This window comes from Cavia porcellus, unplaced genomic scaffold (assembly GCF_034190915.1).
Source record: "Cavia porcellus strain 051 isolate PalLab524CR breed Dunkin Hartley unplaced genomic scaffold, mCavPor4.1 scaffold_11, whole genome shotgun sequence".
In the NCBI taxonomy this organism is placed as follows: Eukaryota; Metazoa; Chordata; class Mammalia; order Rodentia; family Caviidae; genus Cavia; species Cavia porcellus.
In genome coordinates, this window is record NW_026947494.1 from 62,236,075 (window position 1) to 62,249,476 (window position 13,402).

General features: G+C 41.3%; 1 protein-coding gene across 1 annotated transcript in view; it reads right to left on the minus strand.

The window, feature by feature from the left end:
• Iqgap2 (IQ motif containing GTPase activating protein 2) overlaps positions 1 to 13,402 on the minus strand; it is a 260,427-nt gene that overhangs the window by 59,246 nt on the left and 187,779 nt on the right. The window contains exon 17 of the mRNA XM_003470236.5: positions 12,387 to 12,557. Coding sequence (XP_003470284.2) covers positions 12,387 to 12,557 — 171 coding nt within the window. The remainder of the gene's footprint in view (positions 1 to 12,386; positions 12,558 to 13,402) is intronic.

Here is a 13,402-nt window from a genome sequence, read left to right on the forward strand (position 1 = left end):
GAGTGCCTGGATCATAGACATGTGTCACCTGGTGGCCAGTTGTCATTGTTTTTTTAAGTTCTAAAGTTATATTTAGTGTTTCATTATATCTTCCATGTCTTTGCTGAGACTTTCTTTTAAATGAGTGCATAATTACTTTTTTAAAAATGACAGCTGCTTTAAACATCTTTGTTGGGGGATTCTAACATCTCCGTCATCTTTGTGCTACCATCCATACAATTTACTCTTTTTTAAAAAAATGAAGGTGTGATTTTCTTGATTCTTGGCATGATAATTAGCTATTTGGAATAAATACTTGATGAAGGGAGCTGCAATGTAGACATTTTGGGATGCTGGATCTGACCTGACCCTTCGGGTTTGGGGTAGCCTTCCCTGACAGGTCTCCATGCGAGATGGGCCTGCTCTTGTTACCAGGAGGTGGCAGTAAAGGTCTAGGTTTTTTTCCTCATGGCAGCAGTGACACCTGAGGCAGACAGGTCTTCACCTTACTGCTCAGGGGAGCTGTCCACTGGAGTCCTGGATACCAACAAGGTCTCTCCTTACCACTCCCATGTGGTGAGGGGTGGGGTGGCCTCATGGCACCAGGTGGTGTGACAGCCCTGGCTTTGCACACTCACCCCTGCAGGGTGTGGGGCTGTCTTGCTGCTGCTCCGCGGACTGGGGTGCAGGTGCTCGAGTCCCCTCTCAGCCTCGGTGCAGGCGGGGTGGGTTCCCTGTAATTTCTGTGGCCTTTGGCTGGGGTAGAGTGGGGACTGGCTACCAGTTGCCCCATCTTGCTAGGTTGTCCTTTCCTGGTCCTGCTGGGGAGCAGAACATTGCCGAATCTGTTTGTCTTACATTCTTCAACCCAGCTTCTTCCGCATCAAGTCTGAGATGTATGAGGCCAAAATAAAACTCAGAGATCTCACTATCCTGTCCTTCCCTTCCTGGAGTCCTGGGTTTCCCTAGTGGCCTTGTTCATAATAAAATCCAGGGGTACAGTATTATAATAGACGAATGGGAAAGATACATACTGTTTCTTCAGAAATGAAAGTCAAGTCCCTGATATTTTATAATGTTCTAAATTTATTCCTTGATAGAATCCAAGATTTTTTGAATTAGAAGTATAAAAAGCAGTATGACTCCAGAGTATCACATGAAAATTATTAGAACTAAGAGATCATCCAGGTGGCTAATTATAAATTTTCTATATGTAAAAAATAAGCAATATAATAAAGATATGACTCACAATAGCAAAAATTCATAGGTGTGAACTAAGTGAGAAATAAGAAGTAGTGAAATTATAATACTGTACTAAAAAACAACTCTCATAAAGATGCCAACCTCAAATGAACTAATACTTCAATGCAACTGTGAAAAGTGAAGGAGCAGGCTTAGAAATTTGTCAAATGCCTTCGTAAGAGCTGTTGAGTGGAACCTGTGGTTCTCATGTAGAGTAAGAAAGAATTTTATAGGAGGGTAAGTTTTCCAGGGCTTAAAACTGAAGTGATCTTAGCAGTGCTCGCTCAGACTGTAATGTGATATACAAATCATTCCAGGGTCTTATTAGACAGCAGACGAGGATTTGGGAGGTCCACGGTGGGCTCAGGATTCTGCATGCTGACAAGCTTCTGGCACAGGACAATGTGGGCGTAGGCTCCGTAGTGTGGCACACCGACGGCCAAAGCCAAACTATGGTTAAAGGGTCATTCATCTAGAAGTGTGGCTGACCTGCAGCATGGCAGCCTCAGGGAAGAGGAAGTCAGCTTTTGTAACAGCAGGAATGGCACTTTAACTTGTGACAGGCCCACTGGTGTGCATACTTTAGTGTGCTTTGAGATACAAGTGCAGTTGTGTGATTGTATAATATCTAAACTATATGCCCATTCTTGACCCATATTCATGAGCAAAATGAGACACTGCTGTTAGTTTGTCTTTTCATTCTGCTGTTTCAGAGATCCAAATTATAGAAACTTAATTTCCATTAACTCGGATTCACAGACATTTCAAAAAAGTGATCTATCTTTGTAGTGGATTATGTATCAGTGAATACTTTTTGTGTTATCTTTTGGTGGACCAAGGATTAATTACCATTCTTCATTTTCATTTAATGTACTATGGGTCTGATGTTTACCATCCATATTTATTGAGATTTCATCATTTTTCATCACATTATTATCTGTGTAGATTTCTTTTTTGGAATCTGTCTATATTTATGAATATTTTATTGCTATCTTTCCAAACAAAGGCAGAATGGTTTGGTATAGAATATTTGGCTTATGAAATCATAAATATTATATACTTTACTTCGTTTGTCAAAATTCCACATTTTTCTTTTTTAATTTATAAGTTTTATTTCTATCAGGCCTGGCATTTTAAATTCTTTACTAATAACAGAACTTTTTTTTTTTTTTTTGAGGAATGCTGGGAATTGAACTGCACCACTGAGCTGTATCCTCAGCCCCTTAACAGAACTCTCATGTACAGTAATAAACTGGAAGTTGTTCTAACTGCGGGCTGTTTATTGTAGGCTTACTATTATAAGTAAAGATGGGAAAGAGATCTGTCAGTGAAGATGTAAATGGAGACAAAATTTTGAATCATAAAGCCATTTTGAGGTAGCTTTTTATAGAAAACTATGGATAGAACAGAAAGTGGTGTCAATCTTACTGTTGTCCAGTATGAGGAATTGTGGGAAAATCTATAATAACCATCTTCTTTGTCTAATTTTCTGATACCATAGAAATGCATTTTGTATAGTAATCTGTAACAAGTAAGTCTTTCAAAATACCTAGACCTCTGTCTATGTTTTGTGGACTTTCACTGTTAATCTGTGGAAAATCCAGCTCACATAACAGGCTACTTGATTGATAGACACTCAGTACAGTAAGGTACCAATACTAGTCCCTGGTGGATGCACGCTCTGTGATGTCAGGGAGGCAAAAAAAGCCCTAAACATTTTCCTTTATTCTCTCTCCTCAAAAGTAAGACAATGTGAGGGCTGACTGTCCCTCGGGGGTCGCACCTTCCCTTCTGACCCTCACACCAATGCTGTTCCTAGGGGTCTCAAGTTGCTCCACGTGGCCCTTTCATCCTCTTTGCCTGCTGTGCGTGGTACTACCTGACCTGTCGTTCAATAGTTTGGTAACTCCTTGGGCTGAGTTTGGTGTTTGCCATTATTTATGTCCTTCTGGAAGAGCAGTACCCAGCTTTCTTCAGTCAAGAGAAAAAAACCATTGTGTGGCAGTCACTTAAAGTACTTTTTCTCACTTCATTTTTCCTGCCACACCAACAATCTTAACCTCGGGTCCACACACTCTGTCCACTGTTTCTGTCACCTCGTCACTGTAGCATTTACTGAGCGAGCATAAGGAGCCACACACTGGGGAACATCTACTGTGCGACTCAACTCAGCCTTGCAATACAAGGTACATCACAATTTCCAAATGAGCAAAAGTATTTGTAATCACCTGCTTTTTCGAAAGTACAACTTTTCCACAACCTTTAGGCCTTTTTGTTCTTATTTTTCTCAATGTGTTTCAATTATGCTCCATGTCAAATTTGTATTCTGTAGTTAAGAGTCACGTTTGGTGTATGACATCATTTCTTTTAGTTTCCAGGGATGCTACCATTTCATTTTGCTGGCTTTCCTTGTTGCATTCAGTTACATATTTTACAATCCTTAACAGCATAAGCAATTTCAGTAGAAAATTTTCTTTTGTCCTCTGGAAAAGTATCCTTAGATGTTTACTTCATTTATGTTTTAAGTTATATTCCTTTTTTGTTTTGATATAAAATTTTCCTTTATAAGATTTTTTCCAGGCTCATTCACTCTCACACTTATATTAGGGTCTTCCAATGGCCTGCCTGGCAAGCGCAAGGTCGTCAGTTTGACCCCCGGTATTGCAAAAACAAAAACAAATAAACAAAAAATTATAGTAGCTATATTGGATTTACTATAATCTTGTTTTGAAGTTCTGTATTATACTTACTGTTTTGTTTTTAATTGGTTCTCTTCTGTTCTGCTTTGTTTGATTTTCCTCCGACTGATGGTATGGGCAATTATTTTTGACGACAAGAAGCATTATGGTAGCCACTGCTGATTTCCTATTATTTTGTTTTGAAACTTTGTATCACGTGCACTATTTTGTTTTGCTTGATTTTATTCTCTTTAAGATAAAAATTTAAAATAAAAAAGGATGTAAATGTGAGCTAACGACCTGTATGAGGATTATACAATGAAGCCGCAGGTGGCTACTGCTCCTGTGCTCTGGCTCTCTGCCGCACACTGCTTGCCGTTGCTCCTGCTGTTTTGCACATGTGCGTTCTTTAATCTCGGGATCTCACCCATGAAACTCTTCCTCGGGTTCCCCCCAAGCTGCCCGATAACTGGTGCAGTGGGTGGGACACTGAGGGGAGTGGTCCCGTGGTGGCTGTGGAAACAGCACCCAAAGGCAAGGAAGAACCCTGGGGGAATGCCTGATTAGCGACCCTGGCCTCACCATGGCTACCTGTAGCAGCTTCTTGGCAGACTGGAAGGTCCTGGAGGACTATGAATCATCCCTTTTGGAGCCCAGGCATGTCTTGTAGGCCTTGGGAGGGGAAGAGCAGACACATTTTTCCCCCTCACTGTGAAATGGTGGGGTGGGTGGCTTGGCTATTTTTTACTCTCCTCTACCTGCATAAATCAAGAGGCAAATGGTCTTGTCCAGCAAGTAGCCCAGCTGCAACAAATAGAGGAGGACACTGGGCAATAGCCGGAAGCTGTGGAGCTCAAGTTATGAGGTGTGCGAAGTATTGCCTCCTCCAGAAAGGTCTCCAGAATCCACTGTATTCCAGATGAGGAGCTGCTGATGGCATACAGGAAGGACATGATCCTGGCAACTGGGCCCACTTGTATGTTTGGCAGCCTTCTAGTCCTCTTTACAGATCACCTGATCCATGATGCTGTGGATCATGGCCAGGCTGAGAGATATGGATGTAAAGTGCCAAGGACTGACTGTATGTGCAAGAGGGTATGGTGGTCACTATATCACAGTCCAGAAGGCCCAAAGGACTTTGGCATTGGGTGCTAGCCCCCACACCTGTATGACGTTTGTTTCCCTGGTTGCTGAATACATGCTTGGTGGGGGGTGCACACACTGACCGGTTCTCAGCCCAAGACCAGGCAGGAAGAATTCCAGTTGCAAATTCACATACTAAAAATCATAGAGTGAGGGCATCCACACTACTCATGTGGGTTGTGAGCATGAAGCTGTAGTGGCTGGAGGCCATGAGGAGATGGGACAGACTGTCTTGAAACTGGGAGAGTCAGGGGTGATACTCCCTGTATGGAGCCTTTAGGTATGGACCATGCAGAAGCCAGATGGGTTGTGGCATATGACTGTAAAGTTTCATCCAGGAGGGGAGATAGTGGATCTCCCAGATGCCACTATAAGGCTATCTGCATAGCCCAACTTTGTGTCCTGGCCTGGGGGGTCAGAACCTGGCCACCTGGGTTAACGCATACTGTGTCACTGTTTCACTGTACTGATGATTTATATTAACCTCTGACTGTCCTACAGATTTGAAAGTTCTGTGCATTGTCTGAAGGCAGCTTCACTGGCATGGGGGTGGGCCATGCACAGAGACAAGGTCTTTGGCCTGTCTATCAAATTCTTTGGTGTTACAAGGTTGGCTAAAACTAGGTCCATAACAGTATGCAATTACAGGTGTATGTGGGCTTACTGTGTTTTTGGCAGACGTAACTCGTCTAGCTACCCTGCTGCGCCCTTTGTACCAGATGACCAAAAGGGGCACAGCAGAGGCTGGACAGACCAGCAGAAGCTTCTTGCTGAACAGATGCAGTGGAAGCTGCTTTTCAGGACTCAAAGGGGGCCACTGCACAGGTGTGAGCCCTACAGGTCTTTGACCCCACCCTGCCATTTATCCTAACCATCAGTGTGGATGACGATGAACTCAGCTGGGGCCTGTGGCAGAAACAGGGGAAGCAGAAGCACCCTGTTGGGTGTTGGTCACAGTTGTGGAAGGGAGTCGAGAGCCCACATTCCTTGACTGGGAAACAGCAGTGCTATACACTGCTCTGCATACCTGTGAGAATCATGGGACAGATAAAGGGCTGGTTACAGACATGTACAGTGTGTCCCAGGAGTGGGGTGGCACAGGCCCCCACTGTTACACATAGGGGATGTACTCCAACAGCAGGCCTCTTTCTTGGCTATGCTGTTGGCAGCTGAGCTTGCAACAGTTTTGGGACCTGTGATGTACACAGTTCAGGACCTGTCTGGAAGGACAAACTACATGACCTCTAGTCCTTGTACAAAAGGTGAAGAGAACATCTAGTTGATACTGAATATACTAACAGGTCTAGTCTAGGACTCAGCACCACAAAAGACAGCAGTCATGTCTAGTTCAGTATGGAAATACTCTGATTTGGAACCCAAACAGTGGGTCAAGCCAGTGGGCAGAATTGCAGAAAGTGTGACTGCTTGTGATACATGAAGAAGGTGCCCTACATGTGTACTTGGACAGATGGGTTTTAAGGGGCTGATGCTCTGGCTGCTGGCTTATGCAGCTCAGCAGGGACAGATAGGGCACTGTGCCTTGTGGGATGCTGACCAATGGCGAGATGTATGAGAGAATGGCCATAAAGCTGACCATGTGATATCTTGGTTCAGGACATTTCCCTCCTCTCATCAGGAAATGGCTTAGCAGATGCTTTGAGCAGGCACTGCGATGGTTGAGTGTTTGACTAGAGATAGTGTCTGACCAGGACCAAGGACCACAGACCTAGCACTCCAGGTTGAAGACTTGCTCAACATATGGCCCAGGTCTTGAATGTTATGTAGTAGGCATTGATGTCGTTATGGATGAAACGTTTCAAATGAAAAAAGTGGTTTGCAAAACCACATGATTCCTGATTTGTTAACTATAGATACCTGTGCCCTGTTACATATAGAATGTTACATTTATATACCCCTCAATCTTTGAATAGGTGAAATGTGGGAAAGCACTCAGACTGCTTCAAAGCTCAGGGGCATCTAAGGATACCTGATGACGTGACCTCACTTGTCTAGCACAAGCACACAGTGGGACATATTTATGTAACCATAACTTAGCATGGGTAATGTATGTGCTGGTTATGGCCTAAGTAAGAATGTAAATGTGAGATAACGACCTGTATAAGAATTATACAATAAAGACACAGGCAGCTCTCGCTCTTGCACTGTGGCTCTCCGCTCTGCTCCAGCTACTTGTTGTTGTTGCTGATGTCTGGCACACATGTGTTCTTTAACCTGGGGACCTCACATGTGGGAATCTCCCCTGGGCCCCCTGAGCCCAGGGGATAGAGCCTACAAAGAAACTAAGGAGCAGACCACAGTGCAGTAAAGGGAAAAGGCAACCTACACTTTCTCTCCAGCTCCTGGGGAAAGGGAGGACAAAGTCTACACAGACACTGTGAAAGTGAGCAGCTCCAGAAGCTTCCAAGGAGAATCATGCAAGTGGAACAGATGCAAGTAGGTGACTCCATCCCAAGTGACTGCTGTGTCCCTTTGACAGTGTGCTTCACCAGATGCCATTTTAGTGGGGGGCAACTGAGCCTAGAATTCACAGCTGCCTTGGGTTGGCTTCATTTCAGGGCCCCAGTGCTAACCTACCACAGTGACTGGGTGAGATGTTCATAGTCAGCGCACAGGTCAAACTGGTGACAGACACCCAGAGTGTTATAAACTAAGTGACCAGGTCCCAATCCTACAATCAGATGTCAGGTCCAGCCTAAACTTTTGTAGATTTTATAATCCTAGAAACAGCATCACACTCTAATGCTCCAGCCAGCTTTCTGGGATTATCTAGCATGACTCTGGGCTCTGCCTCCCTCCTCTGTCTGCCAGCAAGAACAGAGTCAGGCTTTGGAGTGGGCGCCACAAAACTACAGGTCCCAAAAGATAACCATAGGCTTAAAATTATAGAAAAACTTCTTCATCATTTGTTCTCCTTCTGTTTTGGTTATTTAAAAAAGTTTTTAGTTTACTTTGTTTTCAGTTTCTAATTTTTTTGTTTCTTTCTGAGGATGAACACTGTTACTCTTTTGTTTTGATCTTGCTTTTGTTGTTTAACTCTTTTCTTTCCTCCTGTCTTCTCCCCCAGTGTCCTGAAGCTTGAGTACTCTTTCTCTGTCCTTCAGCCTTGCTTCTAATTTCTTTTTCTTCTTTTATTTCTCTATTTTTTATTCTCCCTTTTAAATGTTCTCCCTTTAGGGTAAAATCGCTCTATTGAGAGGATATTGACTGTACATAATTTCCTGATTTGTCTTACATTTTGTTATATAACTATAAATCTTGTATCTACAGTTAAAGGTGGTAAATTATTATATATCACAGTTTGTCATTTTCTAGGCTGTGTTTGATGCTATTGTTAGTGTTAATCATTCTACTTTAGCCAAAGTAACTGCTGCTGTGATCAACTGATCTTCCCTGTATGCTAAATCCTAGATTATCTGGGGGACACAAAAATATTATAGACCAGTACCAAAAAACTGTCTGCTAGGACAAGAAGGTTGTAATCTTTCATATCTAATACACAGGAGAGGGAGGGTCCTGAGACAGATTCAAAGACCAAGAGTCAGGTATGCCTACAAGATACATCTGAAAAGTAGTCATTTCTTAAAGAGGTCTCAATACTAGTAATAAAGCTACCTACCATAAGGAATTTACACTATATACTCATTAAGGGAATAATCCAAGAGGAAGAGATAGCAATTATAAATATATATGCAATGAATATCAGCACAACCAAGTATAATAATATCTCGGTTAACAAACACTTCTGTTCTTAAACAAGTCAGTTTCCAAAAGGAAGCATTTGGTAAACTTTGTTTCCATTTGTGAACAACAACACATTGGGTGACAAACATGACCGTGACATCTTTCCTTACACTAACACCAACGTGGCCACCTTCTCCAGAATTATAGAATGAATTCAGTTTGTGAACTGAGGTATCACTGCATAGAAAACAAACACTACTATATATGAAAAATCAGATCATACACACAGCTGTAGTGGGAGACCTCCATACTCCACTGTCACAAATAGACAGATCAACTAGATAAAAAAAATCAACAAAGAAATAGCAAATCTTTGAACAGACAGACTTAGTAGATAGCTTCAGTGCTCCACCCACCAACAGCATCACACATATTCTTTTAGCTGCACACAGGACGTTCTCCACACTAGCTCATGTAACATGTTTAAGTGAATGCAAAGGAACTAAAATTATCCCATGTATATTATCAGTTCACAGTGCAATTAAATTGGACTTAAATAGAAAAAGAATCAACAAAACCTGCATAAACACATGGAATTAAAATAACACCCTCTTGAACAACCAATAGGTTATTGATAAAATTAAAGAAGAAATTAAACATTTTCTAAATTAAACAATAATGCCAGCTGAACTTGTGGGAGGCAATGAAAGCAGTTCTAAAAGGAAAATTTGTAGCAGTGGCCCACATTAGAAAAACAGTGGGCTCAAATAAATGATCTAATACTGAACCTCAAGCTTCTAGAAAAAGAAGAGTAAGACAAGTCCAAAAGTTGTATGAGGATGGAAATTACTTTAAAAATCAGAGCAGAAATTAATGCCATAGAGACTAGGAAAACAATGCAAAGAATCCATGAACTGAAGAGTTGGTTCTTGAAAAGCTTTTAGCCAACCTTATCAAAAAAGGGAAAGAAAGACCCAAATCCATGAAACTAGGAGTGAAACGGGTGGGATCACAATAGATCCTACAGAAATCCAGAAGATTACCAGTACTTATTTTAAGAACCTGAACTCTAATAAGATGGAAAACTCAAGAAATGGACAGATTCCTAAATACATATAAATTGCCAAAACTAAATCAAGAAGATATAAAAATGCTAAATAATCTAATATCAACCAATGAAATTAAAGATGTAATAAAAAATAACAACAAATAAAAGTTCAGGACCTGACAAGATCACTGCTGAATTCTACAAGAACATTAGAGAAGATCTAATGCCGTTACTCTTCAGACTCTTTAATGAAACTGAAAAGGAAGCAGTACTCCTAAAGTCATTCTTGGAAAAAAGCATTACCCTGATACCCAAACCAGAGAAGGATCCGACCAAAAAAGAGAACTGCAAGCTAATCAATCCTCAGTAAGATACTGGCAAACAGAATGCAGCAAACCTTCAAAAGGATTATAACCCATGACCAAGAGAATTCATCCCAGGGATGCAGGGATGATTCAACATACGCAAATCAATAAATGCAATATACCACATTCACAGAACAAAGGATGAAATCTGCAAGATCATTTCAATAGATGCAGGAAAAACATTTGACAAAGTAATGATAAAAACCCTACAGAAAATTAGAATCAATTTTTATCTCAATCTGATAAAAGCCATGTATCAAATCAACAATCAACATCATACTAAATTGTCAAAAACTGAAAACTTTCACTCTCAAATCAAGAACAAGACAAGAATTCCCATTATCACTGCTCCTATTGAATATAATTCTGGAAACACTAGCCACAACAAGAAGGAAAGAGAAAGAAATAAAAGAAATGAGGATAAAAAGGAAGCAGTTAAATCATCATTATTTGTGGGTGACATGACATTCTACATAGAATACCCCCAAAATTCCACCAAAAGACACCTAGAATTAATAATCAAATTCAGTAGTATAGCAGGATACAAAGTCAGCACGCAAAAGTTAATAGCATTCCTCTACACAAACAACAAACTCACCGAGAGAGAAATTAGGGAAACAACACCTTTCACAATAACATCAAGAAAAATGAAATACTCAGGAATCGATCTAACGAAGTAAAAGACATTTACATTGAAATCCCTGAAAAAAATCAAAGAAGGTATCAGCAAATGTAAAGATAACTCCTGTTCGTGTAGAGACAGAGCCAATATAGTGAAAATGGCCGTACTTCCAAAACTTTTCTATAGGTTTAACGCAATCTCAATCAAAATTCTAATAGTATACCTCTAGAACTGGAAAAAAAAAGATGGTAAAATTCATGTGGAACTAAAAGAGACTAGAATAGCAAAAGCAATTCTGGGCAACAGCTCTGAGACCACGAAGCACCCAAGGCAAGCCAGGCAAACAAGTTGTTAGGCACAAGGATTTCAACGGACAATAACTTCCCAAGCACATAAATGAATGTGCAGCAGTCATTGGGTGGTTCGTTTTTACTCCCATTAGGAGAGGAGGCTCTACCTGACCTCAGAATTCTGCATTCTGACTTTCGTCTCCACTTATTTCTTCATCTGTATTATCCTCCCTCCAAGAAATTCGACAGTTACACTAGGTGAGACAAACCAATAGTAAATGCTGGTGAGGTTGTGTCTAGGGGGGAGCCTTTTTCCATTTTTGGTAGGAGTATGAGCTGGTACCACCAAATGGAAACCAGTATGGAGATACCTCAGAAAACTAAAACTGGAGGTTTCATTTGATCCTTCAACTCCCCTTTTAAGTATCCTGCTAAAAGAGTTAAAAGCATCACACAACAGTGATATACGTGCCCTTACATTTACAGGAACACAATTTATAATAGCTAAATTCTGGAAACAGCTCAGATGCCCATCAATAAATGAATGGATAAAGAAAATTTGGTATTTTATACAATGAAGTACTACTCTGCCATAAAGCATAAACTTGAGGCATTTTTAGGTAAATGGATCACCTGGAGACCTTAATTTTAAGCAAAATAAATAGGACACACAAGTTCAAATATTGCATTTTCTCTTATTTGAGAAATCCGAGGGGTAAACAAGGAGCAAAATGAAGGATAGACATTGGGAAGCAGGAAGATGTTTAAGTGGGAAGGGCAACAAGGGAAAGGAGAGGGAAAAAGGATGGACGAAAAAAGATAATAAATAGAAAAAAGAACACAAAGAGAAAATGGAAACAAAGTTTTCTGCAAATGGGAAGGGGAAGGAGTTGAACAGAGGGGAGGGAAATGGGGAAAAAAGAATTAAGCTATATTACATAAAGGTACAAATTTCCTATGATGAATGTGAGCACTCTGGATGGCAAATATGTAATAATAAAAACAAATTAAAAGAGAGAGACAGCAAGAGACAGTCGCTGTACATGATTTTAGCAGTGAGCCGTGGGTTCTGAGTATCCAGCTAGGCTGTTAGTAGCCAATTGTGCAAGTCCACAGAACTCCAGAAAGTCACAATTCATCCATTACCTAAACCTAAGCCTAGTAGATTGGGGAAATGATAGAGTCAGATTTTGTTTATTAACATGCTGGTAACTGACTGGCTTATTTTTTTCCCATATCTGGCTCACTGACCTATTTTTAAAAACAAATTTTCAGAGGATAATGACAGTTTGATCTAGTCTGGGGTGATTCACGTACCTGTATTTTGACCACATTCTCTTCTTGGTCACTCAAGAATGATTTCCGAGCTTCGAACTCTGCCTTAAGCATGGGTCCGGAGCTGGTGGCTTGAAAGCGAAGCAACAGATCTTCAGAGGCAGACCACATCTTCTCCCGGATGTACCGTACTGTGACCTCCTCAACAATGTCCTGCAAGAGAGACTCTTCATGTAGCAGGCAAAAGGAGCAGGCACACATCATCCATTCTGGAAGCTGTATCTTTTAGACAATTGTATGGATAGCTTTTTTTAAAGCTTGGCTTAGGAACATTAAATCCAAGCCTAGTGCCACACTCTGCACTCCTTAGGCTTCTAATGCACAACTCTGAACTCCCGAGTCTGGTTCTGTGTGGCACAAGAAGGGGGCTGAATGACCTCAGGGTTTGCAGACAGCGGTACTGCATAGCTGATGATAGTGATAGCCAGGCACATAGGCCTGAGCTGTGCAAATTGCAAAGGGGACGAGAATGACATCTGTGAGAACATGTATTGCCTCCTCCCTCCCTGGGCTGCCAAAGCAAAAGTTCCAGCCCCCACTGAGTCTCGCCCTGTCCTGCTCTTCCCCAGGCTGCAGCAGGAGCAGCTCGGCAAAGAGCTGGGGAAACACCAAATGGTGCTCTGGAAAAAGACAAGAAAAAAGGTGCCATAAAGGGATGAGTGAAAAAGAAGTGGGATCATGAGAAGTGTTCAGGCTGGAAGGAGCTGTGTTTGCTTTTACATTTGCTGCAGGACGTAAGCAAAGACTGGGCTCACCTCTACTGTGGAAAGGCAGAATAATACAATTGGAAACAAATCGGTAAATGTGAGCCCTTAGTAGTGAAATCATTCAAAAATGCACAGAACTGGAAGACAAGGCAGGTTCACATTCACAGAATGAACCAATAACTCCAAGTTTAGAAGAAATACTTTAAAACAACAACAAAGGAAGGCCCCACCACATAACAACCCTCACACGGGGATGCTTAGTATAACAGAAAGTTATGTCTGGGGCATCTT